This window comes from Mya arenaria, chromosome 14, assembly GCF_026914265.1.
Source record: "Mya arenaria isolate MELC-2E11 chromosome 14, ASM2691426v1".
Classification (NCBI taxonomy): Eukaryota; Metazoa; Mollusca; class Bivalvia; order Myida; family Myidae; genus Mya; species Mya arenaria.
Window position 1 is genome coordinate 26,981,247 of NC_069135.1, and position 16,613 is coordinate 26,997,859.

The 16,613-nt window shown below is 36.1% G+C and overlaps 2 protein-coding genes across 2 annotated transcripts in view; one reads left to right on the top strand and one right to left on the bottom strand.

Annotated features, from left to right (window-relative positions):
* Positions 1-1,190: 1,190 nt before the first annotated feature.
* On the bottom strand, positions 1,191-4,768 carry LOC128218399 (uncharacterized). Its single transcript, XM_052926066.1, has 2 exons — positions 4,412-4,768; positions 1,191-2,823 (listed from the first exon to the last, which is right to left on the bottom strand). Exons 1-2 carry the CDS (start codon positions 4,744-4,746, stop codon positions 1,461-1,463), a joined length of 1,698 nt encoding a protein of 565 aa, XP_052782026.1. The 5' UTR covers positions 4,747-4,768; the 3' UTR covers positions 1,191-1,460.
* Positions 4,769-7,006: 2,238 nt separating this feature from the next.
* LOC128217779 (scm-like with four MBT domains protein 1) overlaps positions 7,007-16,613 on the top strand; it is a 29,747-nt gene continuing 20,140 nt past the window's right edge. Inside the window, exons 1-9 of the mRNA XM_052925154.1 lie at positions 7,007-7,103; positions 8,158-8,316; positions 8,790-9,860; positions 10,360-10,391; positions 11,358-11,949; positions 12,671-12,756; positions 13,675-13,945; positions 14,555-14,643; positions 15,273-15,365. Of these exons, the coding sequence (XP_052781114.1) occupies positions 8,175-8,316; positions 8,790-9,860; positions 10,360-10,391; positions 11,358-11,949; positions 12,671-12,756; positions 13,675-13,945; positions 14,555-14,643; positions 15,273-15,365 (2,376 nt within the window). The 5' untranslated portion in view covers positions 7,007-7,103; positions 8,158-8,174. The remainder of the gene's footprint in view (positions 7,104-8,157; positions 8,317-8,789; positions 9,861-10,359; positions 10,392-11,357; positions 11,950-12,670; positions 12,757-13,674; positions 13,946-14,554; positions 14,644-15,272; positions 15,366-16,613) is intronic.

Consider the following 16,613-nt stretch of genomic DNA (forward strand, 5'->3'; position numbering starts at 1 on the left):
ATATGATGTAATACCATTTTAAAGTGACTAAGCGTGGTATTTTTATTTTTCTTCCTTTACACGCTATGTTAGATTTTGTGAATTTTATGATTGAGGGTGTTGTCATTTGAGACACTGAATCTTTTTGACAACGCGAAATATGTGAACCAAGTTTCACAGCCTGTATACGATGTAATGGTCTTTTCGTGAAACTAATTTGTAATTAGGCTTATTTAACAGGGAAAGGAATATTACAAGATTGCTTAGGTGGCCGGTTAGGAATTTTGTTTAGTGTATATCTCCGAGGCATTTTCGAAGGAAAATGACCGAGGTGCTCCGATTGCAATATCATGTGTAACGTTTAACTCGGGTCAACATGAATGAGAATTCGGAACGCAAGAAATTACGGGGTTCGCCGTCATGTGTTACGTTGGATTCGAGTCAACATGGATAAGTATTTGGTACTCAAGGGAGAATTCAGCGGTAACCTATTCACAAACTGTGCTGTAAAATAGAGGTTCATAAAGCCTTTTTCTGCATATGTAACGATTGTACTTTTTCAAGCACCTTTTCTGGGTGTATGCACTGAATGTGCCTCATTTTTCTAGATTTGGCTCACTCAGTAGGAAGCAAACAAAAGACAGTATACGATTATATTTATAACAGTAACGACTTTCTGTTATGTGAGAGTGTCAGTGAAAAGTCAATTTAAAAGTTTATTTTGGTAATTTCAGGCCTCCGGTTCAAATTACGTTTCATAATGTTATATAACGACAATAAGTATCCAATAGTTGAAATATTGGACAGCATGATGTTGAATAGTTCACTTAAAGGGATAGTGTTACATGTAGTGCAAACATTAAGTTTAATAAACTGTGTCAAAAGAGAAAGTAGGCCACTTTTCAATACTAATAAAATATTTTAAACGCTGGCCCATCTTCCTTTAAGCATATTTCCGAACCAAACAACTATTTGGAAACTAAAAACAATAACCCATCGTTGGAAAAAAAACAACAGTTGTTAAGCAGACATTATAACATGAGAATGTAAACAAACTGCTTAGTCTCAATTCTATCAAAAGGATGAAATGTTTTAAAAATGAAAAAGCGCTCATACCTTGATTATTATGGCTTTACTCGAAATATTTAGCATACATTCGTTTTGGTATATCTGGATTTGATTCTCTACAAGCCCCCTATGTTTGTCTACGTGTAAATAAAACCAAATAAATAGATTTTTCCCCCAAGTGAGAGCAGGCAGGGATTGATAGATATAAGAACTCTTCGACCTGTTATAATAGCTGTACTATATTTTGACAAACTATAAATGCCAACCGATGTGTCAAACAAGGAACGTTTAGGAGTTATTTGGGGAAATAAGCCCCATGTTTTTACTGTCAGTGTCACATAAGCGTAGATCACATTTCAATTATTTCTCATTTCCTTAAAATATAATTCCGTTTGTTGTCCTTTATTGTGAGTCTATTGTAATTTGATGACGAGAAGCGTATCTTTCTCTCCGCCGACTACCAGAGATGAAGTGCGACTGTTGAAGAATAAAGCGTAAGGTCCGTACAATCCGTCTGCTTCCCTGGCCAGTATGGCCATCTTCCTCATCCCATTCTTGTCAATCTGCATTACTTTGTTAGTAACAAAACAGCAGACAAACACGTGTCCAGCAGTTGTCGCATGTACTCCGTAAGGTCCCCTTAAGTCACGATCAGTAAATGTGGCCAGCTTGTTTCCGAGGTTGTCAAGGGTGGATATTTGGTGTTTAGAACGGTTAGTAATATAGATCGCATCGCTAGTGATGGACATTCTCTGCACCGTGTAATCACCGGACTTGTCCTCGTACAGCTTCTTTGTCAGTTGTCCCGACATCGTGTAGACATACAGGGAGGTGTTGTCTGAGATGTAGAGCTTATCCCCGTGGTTATCTGCGGCATAACATCTATGAGTGAAATTTAACGTCCTCGTAGTTATAAGTTTCCTTTCTGTAACATTCATGAAATGAAGCTCACATCGGTCGTCAAGATTGTTTACACACACGGCCACTTCATTCCCACCAATGAGACACAAACCCTGGGGATACTCAGGAACATTACAGTGATCGACAACTCGGTACTCCTGGTCCAGGAGTTTTACGCTACAATTCCCGTTGTCTGTGATGACAATCTCTCCACCAGTTAAATCACACATGCCGCCAATTAAGCAAGAGCGTTTGTCTGAACTCACCTTTACATTGTACTCCTTGTAACCTTGGGCAGCGAATATATGATCTTGTGATGGAAAAGGATTATCAGCAGTAATATTCGATTCATTTAACTCTCCAAATGTCTTAATCGATGACAAGTCATCTATTCCAATATATTTACGAAAGGTTATATTGTATGTTTTAACAGTTGACATCTTCTGCACAATTTCGTTTGCTTGTTTTATGTTTTCTTCACATTTTCTGAACCCAATATACAGGGACGGCTCGCCTGATGAATCGTTGATTTGAATCGCATCCATAATGCTCTTTAAAGCATCGTTTATCTGTGTGCTGGTTTCTATGTCTTTCTTGATGGACTTTTCATGTTTAGCTATAAGACTGTCCATCTCTTGTACAGTTGTTTTCTCTATCCTGTCAAGAATGTCGTTGAACTCTTCACGAATTGTCTTGATCTCGTCAACAATGGCTGCTCGAGTCTTCCTTAGTGACGTCTCATTTTTCTTTCTTGAATCTTTCATATCATCTATCTGCTTTCTAAGATCAGCCACCTTTTGAGGAAGTTGGCGAAACTCGGGTTCTTTGCGGATACCCTTTGCAACATCTTTTATGTGTTGTATTGAAGAACAATGTCTGGAAAACGGACATGAACATAATTCAACCGTTGTCATTATTATTATCATCATTATCATCATCATCATCATCATCATCATCATCATCATCATCATCATCATTCCTACTATCATTCCTACCAATGATTTACAGTTATTGAAGTCTGAGGCGACTACTTGCTAGGCATACCCAAGTAGGCTCGGACGTACAATTGAATTTTAAAATTTAGGTTCCTATCAAATGGCAAGTGCCTAAACATGAGGAAAAATAAGAAGTACACTTTAAAAGAATACTCGGCCGTGTTAAACCAGTGGGATGACTAGCGTCAGAATGGTTTGAATGCTCGACATGTAATAAAAATTGTTTTTGGTTTAATTGTTGTTGGGTAATTCCTGAAAGGAATACCATAACCAGGCACAGTAGTACATATTATTAAAATGTTTAAATAAACACGTGCCATGTGCTATATTATTAGATTTATTGTAGGGCGTCAATATACGAGTCTTTTATAAGGAAACTAAAATTCGACAGTGTCTACGTATTTTTTGAATGGCCCTCGTATATGACAAACAGGAACTGAGTTCTTGAGAATATTCGTTTATACTATAATTATCGACCTTGAAGGAAGTAAGCCAGTTTCAACTTGTGGCTTGCAAATTACTACTCTTTTCAGGGGTGGCTCCAGCATTTGACGTTAGAGGTGGCGTACCTTAGGGGTGTAACCTCTTGACTTGCGCCCCTCCCTCAGAACCGAAATTTATTTGTTTTAAAGTGTTGGCAGGGCGGTTGGGGTACTCCTCCAGGAATTGTTTTGCGATTTCTAGTCCGAAATGGTGAATTTTGTGTGTGTTTTATTAGTCTTGTTCTCCTATCTTTAAATGAAACGTTAACTTCGACGAGTTGCGGGGGGGGGGGCTCAAGGTTTGCCCCCCACCCCCTTCCTCTGGATCCGCTAGTGCTCATAAAAATCAATAATGTCCGAGAACAATGTGTATACTATTTTTAGCGTCTTACTTGTCGTGTTTACCCTTAAAAGATGATATGTAAAAAAAACGCTCGCGGAGAAATAAATTTCTTTAACTTTTAAACAATCAGAGACCTCAATAGCTCGTTTCCGATACTCCATTTTAATACTTTATTATATTTGACTAATTTTACAATGAACAATGGGATTTCTAGTTCAAGTTTATATTGACCAGTGAAAATCTGAACCTGGTTTTAATTCAGTTCATTTTATTAAATTTCACAGGAAGTCAGAGTGACTTAAGACGGCCTAACTAAAAATCGAAAGCTCTAAAGGTAATGCGTTCTACATTTACATGAAACTTTTCAGTGTTTAATTATATTTTTTTTCTTAAGTGAGTCAGTGTTCGCGTTACAGACAAAGTATGGCATACGGCCAGTGGCCAGTGAACCGCATTTAACTCCGTACACTATGGCTCTGATACGCATACATTTAACTGATACATTACAGATTCATTTGAAAAAGAACATATCGTCGAATCAGCCATCAATAATGGACGATATGTGTAGTTAAGACTATTTAGTAAGTAATAGTAAGTATATACTGTGTCTTTTCGTGTCACTTTAAATTGTTCTGAAAACATACCTATGATCCAAGGCAACGCAAACATGACAACACAGCTGATCATGGTCGATGCACACGAGCTTCAGTGCCTCCCCAGGGTGTATCATGCATCTCTCCAGGGCGCCCACCGTCCCTGGTGCCGCCATCCATTTCATCACGTCCTTCCGATCGAGCACCGTGTGTCTCTTGTACAGTTTGTTGTGAACGGGGACACAATTATCGCAGTAAAGTTTCGTGCACTGTGAGCAGAAATGTTGAGCTTCCGTGTTCAGTCCATCTTCTTCACAAGGAGAACAGGCGAAATCATGGATGAAATCACAGCCCCTCTGAATTGATGATTCAAAATTTGATGCCATATTCCTGTCACATTCAGGATTTAAACTTAACACAAAATCAAGGAAGATATATATAAATCTGATGTACCAGCCTACGAACGAGGTCATGTGACTGAATGTTGTGCACCAGTCAACTGTAACCACGGTCACCTAAGGTCCGGGGGTATACCGGGGATAGCCGGGGAAATGGGCCGTGTTTTTACCTTCCATGTGGCCCCACAGTGCCGTATAAATGCGGTGGTTTTGTATTCGTGCCAAATATAGCCTGGAATGTGCCTTACTTAGGGTCCCTGGGGTGCGGAGGCATTTGGCGGGGATTTTACCATCAGTTCGTCGCCGCCGGGCGGGTGTTTTACCCGGGCTTGGCTGGACCGAGAGTCAAAGACCCCGCTTCTCCGGACCAGGAGTGGCCGTGGTTACAATTGACTGGTTCATTATAAACCAAGATACATACATGCTGAAATACATAATTATTCTATTACCACTGAATTAAACAACACTTTTAAGTAAATGTATAGTATCCATTTAAACATTCAAATTTAAGTGATAAGCAAGAGAGGCAGACTTATTTATTATCATACATTTAAGTACTTTAATTAATCGACTTAATTGTACTGCATTTTGACCCGGGAAGTTGTATTCGAGCTTATCTGATTCGGATTTCACGAGGCGCTAGCCGATTGAAATTCACAAACTGCAAAAATCATAGAGAGTCGAATATAACCCTTTATCATATACATTACTGATTTTATAATAATGCGCTTAACTTCAAATTCAATAAGCCGTACGGCCCATAGGAGGACAAAACACATTATTTACAAATACATATACAATGGAAAACACATGTACACATAGATAAGGAGAAGGCACAATAATTGTACAAAATAATGTTTTACAAGTACAATGCAAAGTGTTAACAGTTCTTTCTTATACTAAATATTAGTTTTACGCTATGTACATGATAATAAATATGATATCTTGTTATGATGATAAGTCAGCAAAGCAACAGACAACCGTATTTTGCGATATGTCTCGCATGTGGATTTATGATGGGTATAAATAATCAAAGTTATAACCATATATTTAAGGTTAGATCAACTCTAACGGAATAGTTGTGATGATTCTGTTTCACTATTCAGCATCTTATATACGCAATCGAAGATACCCTATTCGGTGATATTTTGTTTATTCACAACTGGGTATAAGTTGTTGTTGGTCGAGTTCACAATGGTCTAGAATTTCAAGAGGAACCTTTAATTTGGTAACTTAATATCATTTATGATTATATGTGGAATTCCAATGCATCCCTACAGTTTTCATGACGCCACCTGCCAAAAACTGATGGCCGCTTAGTCATATCAATCGTGCGTATCAGCATCAAGCATCTGTTTTGAAGTGCTCCGTCATTTTCTTTGTCTAATGCTACAATTTCCACATTTTAAACATTTGCTTTTTTCAATGATTTTAACCCTATTCATTAAACCGATATTCATTATTTTACAAATTTGAAATGGTCACTGTTCATCTACATCTTATATCAGTAGTGCATTTGATTGTTAATTGATGAAACAACGACTTCCATATCTATATGTAAGAACCAAACAAACAAAAATAACCATAAGTCCAATTTTGAATTTAAATAATAACCTCAGTTTTACATTATTCATTTACATATACAGTATATTCAAATTATATCCATTGTCATGAATAAATCAAACACTCGAAAAGAGATGTGGATCATCAGCGAAGTCCTTCATCACTTTTCCTTCTGTAAGCGATATGAGCAAAATGCATATTTGTATTTTGCCAAATGGTAACTAAATCGAGTGAGTAATATCCAATTATGACTTAAAACATGCTAAAGTGATATTGGTTACTTAAAATAACTTTAAAGCTCAAAATTCTAAATTACTGCTAGTATAATCCTGGGAACTATATCTGGATTTGGTCACATATTAGCGCCCTAACGCGTATTTTTGCGAGTGTTTCGTTTAAAAACATTCATATTCCTTGAAAAAGCACATTTATTTTTTAGGCCGTGGAATCAAACATAGATAATTAGCCAAAGTGTAATTGTAAGAGTGTGAGTAAAAATAAAAAGAAGAGAATATTGTATAGCATATCATATAATACATTTAGTTCCCCTAAAGCTATATGCGCTTGAAATTTTGCTCGGAAAACAATGTAATGTCTACTAGGATAATCATTAAGTCTAAAGTTATGAGATTCGAAATACTTCTGTGTGATACTGTCGATTGCTTCGAAACTGTTGTCTGTTTTGTTTTGAAGGACTTCCGGAAAACAGAAGGAAACAAAACAGTGATGAATTAAGCGTATTTTTTCAAGAAATCGGGTGTTTTAGAGCATTTATTACCACGGTAATGAACTATTTAAGCACATGTATAACTTTATGTGTCAGTTTTGTTCGTTTCTAATGTGAATTTATCGCTGTCGTGTCATTATGAAATTTTCTAGTATGCGTTTCGGATAATAATTTCGGACAAAAGCGCCTTTTCATTTTCACGCAGAAAACTGGTGATATGATGCAGTTTGCATCATTTTATATGTTATAAATTAATCCTTCATGTTAATGTTTGTGAAAATATCATAACATTGCATTATTTTCTTTTTTGAATTGTATTGTAGATGTGGACTCTATATACGAGGTTACACACCACTATAAAGCTGTGTTAAAAGCATACACATGACACAAATAATTGCCTGAAGGCATATTATTTAATTATTAGCATAGAAAATAACCAGTAATCAATATTTCAATCAAGTCCTGCACCATTGCTCATCATCAAGCTAATTATAATTTGGTAGCTCACTGTGAATTCTAATCTCTGACCCGATATAACAAAGGTTGAAATTAGCAAAAGTCTGTAAGCCCGGCACTGGTAAAATGTTAAGTAGGGTTGCTCAGAATGTATCATTTACAAAGCAGGGCTTGTCAACATTTTCATTCCCCAAGTAAAAATTTAAAGAATTGGGCTTTTTCAATTATACAGTCAGTGTAAATTTAGTTTCAATGACTGTTTCATTTGAATAGTTTTTTGGCAAGGAATTTCAAATTGCAGGGTTATATAAAGTTATTCTATTTCAATAACTGTTTAAAAGCAAACATCTTTTTTACACCAACTGATTGACAAATTTCACTGTTCATGAATATAAAAGTTAAAAGCCATTTTCCATCTCTTAAGGAATGGGTTCAGTTAATATTGAAATTGTACATTTTTTAATAAAAACACCACAAAATTTGTAAAAGCAATAGTAAAAGTTTGAAATAAAGTTTTTTTACCTGATTAATGTTAATAAGTTTTAAAAGACCCAAAAATAAGAGAAAACAAAAACAGCAATAATTATGATTGGCCTAGATTTCAGTAGTTATCCACAGTAATTTTAGCTTTAATTTATGGATTATTTTTCAAGCTTTATCTTCCACCAAAATGAATCCCAACAGCAGCACGCCACGGGATGAGAAACAGCCCACCCTGTTACCTAAGAAAGTTCAGCTGAGCCCTGTTCAATCTCAAGTGCCCATCTTGCAACCCATTCAGCCCATGCCAGCCATGCAGCCCAACAGACCTGGTGAGTTTGACATTATGTTGTTGTTTTTATTGAACCCTGTTTGAGAGTTAATGTTTTCTTGTTTACAAAAACTATTGTGCAGATAAATTACAATAGCTATTCAGGTATATCGCAAGCTAGTAAGGAACGATGTCCTTTACAACAAGGTACAAAACAGTGACTTTACCCACTACCCTCCTGATTGAAAAAAGCACTTGCGCAGAAGCCCTCTTGTATCATTTAGGTATCATTTGTGGGTGCATACACTATTACATGATTGAATAAGAATAATAATTTGTATATAATTGATTTTGTAAGCATTATTTCAATGGGGAGAGGATTTAGGCAAGATAATTATAGAAAGTTACATGTTCCTTCATTTTTCATATTTTGTTTCATTTGTTAAGGTTTGATGATTGGATCTAAAAAGTTTTAAAAAGATCCAAAACCATTTAACCATTTTATTTATTAAATCTTCTAAACATTCCTTCCAGGACCTTTCTTGATGCAGCAGCCTGTGTTAATGAACCAGCCAACTGTGAGTGGGCAAACATTCTTCAGCCAACGACCGAGGATGGCCGCCCAGATTTCAAACCCTCCCCAAGCAATCCAGTTAGCAAACCAAGGCCCATTTGTGCAATACAGTGCCCCACACCAGCCCCTTCAAATTGGTCATCAGCCAATGCCAATCGCGATGAGTATGGCCAACCAGACCATTTCAGTTGCTAATCAGAGCCAGCATTTCCAGCTTGCTCCGTTCCCACGACAAACTGTTACTCCAGTGTTTTCAATGAACAATGCCCCTCAAGTGTATTCTGTTGGTAACCTTCAAGTTTCATCGTATCAGAGTCTTTCTCCAAGTATCCAGATGAGGAATCCACTTCAAGGGATACAACTTCGAAGCTTTGCTCAGCCTCTGCCTCAATCTCCATCAAAAACTCCCCCACCTCCCCAGCCAGCTATACCCAAGTCCCCAGGACACAGTTCTGGCCAGTTGCTCATTGCTCCTAAGGTTAATCCTTTACCTAAAGCAGCACCTAAAGTGAATATTCCTCCTAAGGTGAACCTTCCAAGAGCTCCAACATCACAGCTACAGCCTATACAGGTTTTGGGAAACAAGGTTGCCATACCTAGACACGGATTAGCACAGTGTACCACTACTCAGTACCCGATTTTCCAGCAAAGTACATCTGTTCCCATTATGGTTTCGACAGAATCTCTTCAAAGCATGTCATTTTCAGCAAACCCACAATTTAGCTTCCGAACTCAGATACAGTCTCAGATTCAACCAGACATAAAATCGCCACAATTTGGGAAAAATGATCCCCTGCCAAGCCCGGGAATGGCCTTTAATTCTTTCCCAAATTGTGGACAGATGGGCTTACAGCCAGGTTTGGCCCCTGGGACATACATGCCTATGAACATAGCTCCAGGTCTGAGCCCAGTAAGCCCTATTGCAAACTTAGGCTCCCCATTTATACCTAGGCCACCAGTTCAACTGCAGCTTAGTGCCGCTTTACCTCCCAAGCAAGTGATGCTAGAAAGCGCTGCAAGAAAATCACCAGGTTAGTTTAAATATGTACTTATCTTATGTTTATTAAACTCTTTTTCATATATGATCAAGGAAAAACGTTCTATAGTAGTTTAATAATTTTACAATTATTTTTATTGTGGTTATTTTTTTTTTAAGCTAACTTTCCTCTGTTTTTAAATTGATATGATGCTATTTTATAATGAAAAATACACAATAAAATGAAAAAAGAGCAGATGGGAAATTTGTGATCTGCTTTATTCGCGAAATTTGAAAAAATTAAACCCTAGCAAAATTCAAATAATCTACAGTGTTGATAAAAATCATGCTTAATTTGTACATTTGATTTCAAATCCTAATATTCATAATTATCTTATTTTTGTAGTCCTGAACATAACAACAAACATACTGGGATATCATCTGTATCATTTAAATTTGTTATGATAGGAATCTTGAAAAAAGCAGATTTGAATGTACATGTAACAAAGGATCTTGTGAGGGCCAACAATGATATGACTACTTCATTTTTACAGAATTGCAGAAAGAAACTGACGCAGCTACTGAGGTAAATTTTAAATGATCATTTCTCTGTTTATTTTCGTATGATCAGGGAACTATAAACCATGGTGTAGGTCAGTGATATTATTAAGTTATGTTTTGTCTTTAAAGCCCACAATACAGCTTGATGCAAAAAAAATGTTTTAATTTAAATACACTATTATGTTTAACACATTCAATTTCATGATTAAAACAGAAAAAGCATATTATTTGCCCACAGATAAAAAAGGAGCACTTGTATATGTTGGTGTTTTTTTTAATCAATACATGGCCACAAATTTCCTAATAAAAAAGCTCCAAAATATCGATTATATTTTTCTTCTGTGCACAAATAATATATATATATATATAATTTTATAAATAAAGGCCAAATGTAAGGTGGCATATTTCTGCCACCAGATAACCATATAACTAACTAGTTAATTAATAGGTTAACTAGTTACGTAACTAGTTAATTTTTTCAATAAATAAAAGATCATAACGGGAAATAAATGCATGTTAGTGCCTTCAACTGCCATCCTTTTATTATTTTACCAGCTTAATGTTAAGTGGTTAACTAGTTACGTAACTAGTTAACCAGTTACCAGTTAGCGATATTTTGGATAAGTGGTAAGTGATTAACTAGTTACGTAACTAGTTAACTACATGCATTTATTTCCCGTTTTGATAACCATATAACTTACTAGTTAATTTTACGTAACTAGTTAACCTCTTAATTAACTAGTTAGATATATGGTTATCTGGTGGCAGAAATATGCCACCATACAAATGAGTTAACATAATAATGCATTAGTTTTTTTTTGTGTTTATACCTGGTTTGTTGACTTTTTCCTAGTATGCATGGAATCCTTTCACCAGGTGCACTTGATGTAAGTTCCTACCATTGTCCCTGTAGTTTCCATGTTTTATTGCTATATACACAGTAAGATGCAAAACATGTAAGTTTAGCTTCTCTCTTGTTAATTTTTTCTAGGAGTCGATGGATATTACGTCAGAAAAAGCAGAGACCAACGAAGAAATAATCGATGAAGTATATGCAGTCTTAAACCAAGTTTTTGGCAACATTTCTGAACAGGAGAGTGGTCCTGCTGACAAGGAAAAAGACATTATAGAAGATGGTGAATTACAAAATTCTGATGATAAACCAGATGAAATTGAAATGGATGGTAAAGATGGTAAAGATGAACAATTAGAATTAGACAGTGATGTTAAACATGTTAAACGTGACTTTGTCAAATTTCCTGGAAAGGTTTATAGTAAAAGAAAAGTTGTTGAAAGCTATTGCGATTATGAATCCCCTCAGAATGTGGAAAACTTTCATGAACTTGTGTTGAAACTTAGACAGAAGAAGAAGGCAGATGTTGAAGTTGAAACAGCAACTAGAGATGCTAGTGCAATTGAGAAAGATGTTGCCTCAAAAAGTAAGACAAAGGTTAATGAGGGGATGAAAAAAGAAAACAGGAGAATGGAAATAAAAATGCCTGAATTTACTGCTAAAGATGTAAGCCATGATGGAAAAAAATTGGATAAAGACGAAACGGAACATAAAGTTGAAGAACATGAAGGTAATTGATTAGCATTTCTGTTTTTCGAAGAAGTAAAGTTATTGTCATACTCATATCCTAGGTCTCTTTGGCATCTTTGTAGTGCGAACACTTGAGCCTTTTCCAGAACAAAACAGACAAGGTTTTCAAAGAGAACTTGGTACAAATGTTGACAGAGACAATGCAAACAGCAATACCCATTACTTAATCTTTAATAAATGTTGATTATTTCCCCTTTTTAACTAAAAAAAAACCCAAACATTTATACATTTACATGCATGCAAGTTTAGCAGTAATATTATTTTTGTTTTTAATACAGTTTGGATGTTTTCAATTTTAAAGTATCCATGTGCTAGCCTATTCTAGGGCAACTTTTAAATCAAATTGTTCATTATGAAATCTGGATGTAAATCTGCATAAGAATCACTTGACTGGACTGTAATAGTCAATTATTCAAACATGTAAAATCAAATCATGAACGTTTTAGTTTGGATCAATCTGAGTTATTAGTCAATTTTGGGCTTTGATATTATTAGGTGAGGTAGGTTTTTTTAGCTTGTTTGTTTTTGTCATGGCCTTGGTGTTGTTATTGCCGTGTTGTCAGCACCGTTATTTTGCATTGACTTTAACCTTGGCCATGACTCAAAAAAAACATTCAAGATATTCCAATATGTTAAAAAAAAATTTTTTTTATAAGAATTGAATCATTGTTGCACTTACAACAAGTTTCTATCAACTTTAGGTGAGGAAGATGAACCACAGTTTATCTGGGAGGAATATCTACGACAGGTCGGGGCTGAGGCAGTGCCGTCTTCAGCATTTAAACACGTAAGTCAGTATTTCCTTGTAACAGTAGCACTAGCTGGTCTGTTTTTCTAAAACTATTTTTATATTGTGATAGCACTTGTGTTATAATCAGTGTCATTGCGCAATAGCAAAAGCAAAAACTGTTATGAACATCATGAAGCTTAGCATGTATGTACCAAGGCCAATAACTCTGGTTTTGTTAATAAAGTTGTGCCTTTATTTCACCTGAAGAAATCAGAACGGAGGTGTGTAAGCATCTGTTGCAAAGCTCTTGAGTGACCATGTGTTACAATATATCATATAAAAATGAACCTATCCATATTACATGTATTTCAATATCCAATAGTGAAAAAAAAGCATGCAGTCCTGAAAAATCTATATCAACTTATGTCATTTTCTGATCCCCTGTCAGCATAGATCCGTGTTTAGAGCGCATACTTTCACACTCTGTTTATTTGACATATTTACAATATTTTCGAGTTGATAAAAATTATCAGTAAAATATCCCCCCCCCCCCCCCCCCCCAAAAAAAAAAAAAAATAAATAAAAAAAAATAGAAAAATAAATAAAATAAATAAAAACATCTGAAATTATTCAAATGCTGGTTTGTGTTTATATGCAAGTGAAAACACTTATTTTGTAATGCAACTGGTTTGCCTGTATTTCAAAAGAGAAAATTCAGGAACATGTAGTGTTAAGGCCAAGAGCAGTTAATTTGGTTTCAAACAGTGAATAGTGTGACAAAACATAGAATTTATTGATGCAGGCATATATCTGGTGACCTGTATTTCGTCTTGTTCAGTCAACAAACATAAATCCTTCAAGATATCATACATGTAAGTGTCCTATCATAACATACTCTGTTTAGAAAAGTGGTTATAATTATATTTATCTTATATATTTTTTACTTGCAATCGAACTGTTCTCATTTTGACATAGGTGGAGCACAGCCTTGAGAGTGGCTTTGTGAAGGGCATGAAACTAGAGGTCAAGGTAAAAAGTAACAGCAACAGTAGCAGTAGCTCAGACAATGAGACTGACAGTTATTGGGTTGCCACGGTGATGATGACATGTGGTCCTCTGCTCAGGCTTCGATATGATGGGTACAAGGAAGAGGGGGCTGGAGAGTTTTGGTGCGATCTTGCGACTACTGAAGTCCATCCCATTGGCTGGTGTGCTGCCAATCAGCAGAATCTCCAGCCACCAGAGGGTAAGTAGAAGTTTGATAAAATATTTTATTTTGTTTTCTTGGTGATCAATTATATTTAATTTGCCTGCTATGAGTTTTGAAGTGACCATATTTGGCTTGTGTGGATATTAATTGTTCATCCAGTTGGCTAGTTTGGAAGTTTAATTGTTCATCCAATTGGCTGTTATGAAAGTATGGTTGTTTATCCAATTGGCCCATGTCTGGCTATAGACAAAATCTGTAGCTACCAGAGGACATTTTCCAAGAATTCTTTCCATTTTATCATTTTTAGTGCAACTGAGTGACCAGCTCTATATGTGTAGTCTGTTTTAAGCAATTTTCCACCATCCACCCCCATCCCCACCCTCTTTCTCCACAAGGAGGCGGTTCGAGACAGTGTGAAAATTGGCACAAATATAAAAGAAAGTTTTCTCTTTAACTTTTAAAAGTGTGTTGTTGAAAACCTTTAACATAAATATTATGAAACTATTGGTTGTAGTACAATATGATTCTATCTGACAGATACCCTGAAAATTAGTGTAAACAATGGATACCATTATTTCTTTATGTAAACTGTTGACACCATTATTTCTCTACAAGAATTGTGGATTCCATTATTTCTACCCCCAGAGATCCGAGACAGCGTGGAAGACTGGCATGAATATTTGAAGGAGGTATTGACTGGAGCAAGGACCGCTCCACCCTATCTTCTAGAAAAGGTAGGGACTCTTCTCTTGCTGTTTGCAGATCATCTGTTTCACAAAGAAAAAAGTAGCCTATATTTCCATAGCCTTGGTGACATTACTGACCACCCCATGCAAATGTTCTATTCTTTTGCCATAACTAGAAACCTGTAAAAGGTATTCAAATGATACTCTTGTTGCCAATAGTATACATATGTGTGTAGTAAGACCCTCTTGCTGAAATAATAAATTGACACCCTTAAATTATGATGGAAAAAAATGAGTAATGACTAAAAAATATTTGAAAGCTAGAAAAAGTATAATGCGAATATATATGCATAGATGCAATTTTCATACAGTCCATTCCAAGTGATAACGCCAACTATCCTCTGTAACTCCAAGGGCTTTACCTGTTTATGCACATGTCTGCCTAGAACCTTTTTTCCTCTCTAAATTTGCTTGTTTTCTGTGGAGCATAATATGAATGGTAGTGTGGGTGATCTACTGATAGAATTGATTTATTGGTCACGCTGCAGAACTCTGTGGCTAATAAAGTCTACCAAGGAGATATTGTCAACAGATCAGTACTACTGTTGAAACATTCTTGATAGAAAGGCGCCCTAATGTACAAGATTGTATTAATCCTTGTGTTATCTTCCCTGAAGGGAGGCAGTAGCAGTCCCATAGACCAACTCAAGTGTAGTATGAGACTTGAAATGCAGGATGAGTTGAACCCTCTGGAAGTCTGGCTGGTACAGGTAAGATATGTTTAGATTAACAGATCAGGGGGTGTATTCATAAAGCTTCTTTGGTTAGTGATTTTTTTTTCACTTAGTGAAAAATGGCAATTTTTTAACAACGATTATTTTATTTGGATCATTTCCTTGCTTATTTTAATGTATTTGGTATAAAAACATTGTTAAATTATTAAGGAAGCATTTTTAGCTCACCAGAGCACAAAGTGCTCAAGGTGAGCTATTGTGATCGGTCTTTGTCCGGCGTCCGTCCGTCAGTCCGTCTGTCCGTCAACAATTGCTTAAAAAAACATCTCTTCTGAAACTACCTGGCCAAATTCACTGAAACTTTACAGGAATCTTCCTTGGGTGACCCTCTACAAAAATACAACAAGGGGTCACGATTGATCAACAACAACAACAACAAAATGGCCAACTTCCTGTTTTGCTTTAAAAAACATCTCCTCTGAAACTACCAGTCCAAATTCAATTAAACTTTACAGGAAGCTTCCTTGGGTGACCCTCTACGAAAATACAACAAGGGGTCACGATTGATCAACAACAACAACAACAGCAACAACAACAAAATGGCTGACTTCCTGTTTTGCTTTAAAAAAACATCTCCTCTGAAACTACCTCTCCAAATTCAATGAAACTTTACAAGAAGCTTCCTTGGGTGACCCTCTACAAAAATACAACAAGGGGTCACGATTGATGAACAACAACAACAACAACAACAAAATGGCTGACTTCCTGTTTTGCTTTAAAAAAAACATCTCCTCTGAAACTACCTCTCCAAATTCAATGAAACTTTACAAGAAGCTTCCTTGGGTGACCCTCTACAAAAATACAACAAGGGGTCACGATTGATGAACAACAACAACAACAGCAACAACAACAAAATGGCTGACTTCCTGTTTTGCTTTAAATAAACATCTTCTCTGAAACTACCAGTCCAAATTCAATGAAACTTTACAGGAAGCTTCCTTGGGTAACCTTTTACTTAAATACAACAAGTGCTCGCAATTCAGATCAACAACAACAACAATCTGGCCAACTTCCTGTTTTGCTTTAAAAAGCATCTCCTCTGAAACTACCAGGCCAAATTCACTGAAACTTTACTGGATTCACTGAAACTTTACTGGAAGCTTCATTGCATGACCCTCTACAAAAATACAAGGCATTGAGATTTGATCAACAACAACAACAACAAAATGGCCAACTTACTGTTTTGCTTTAAAAAAATCTCTGAAACTACCAGGCCAAATTCAA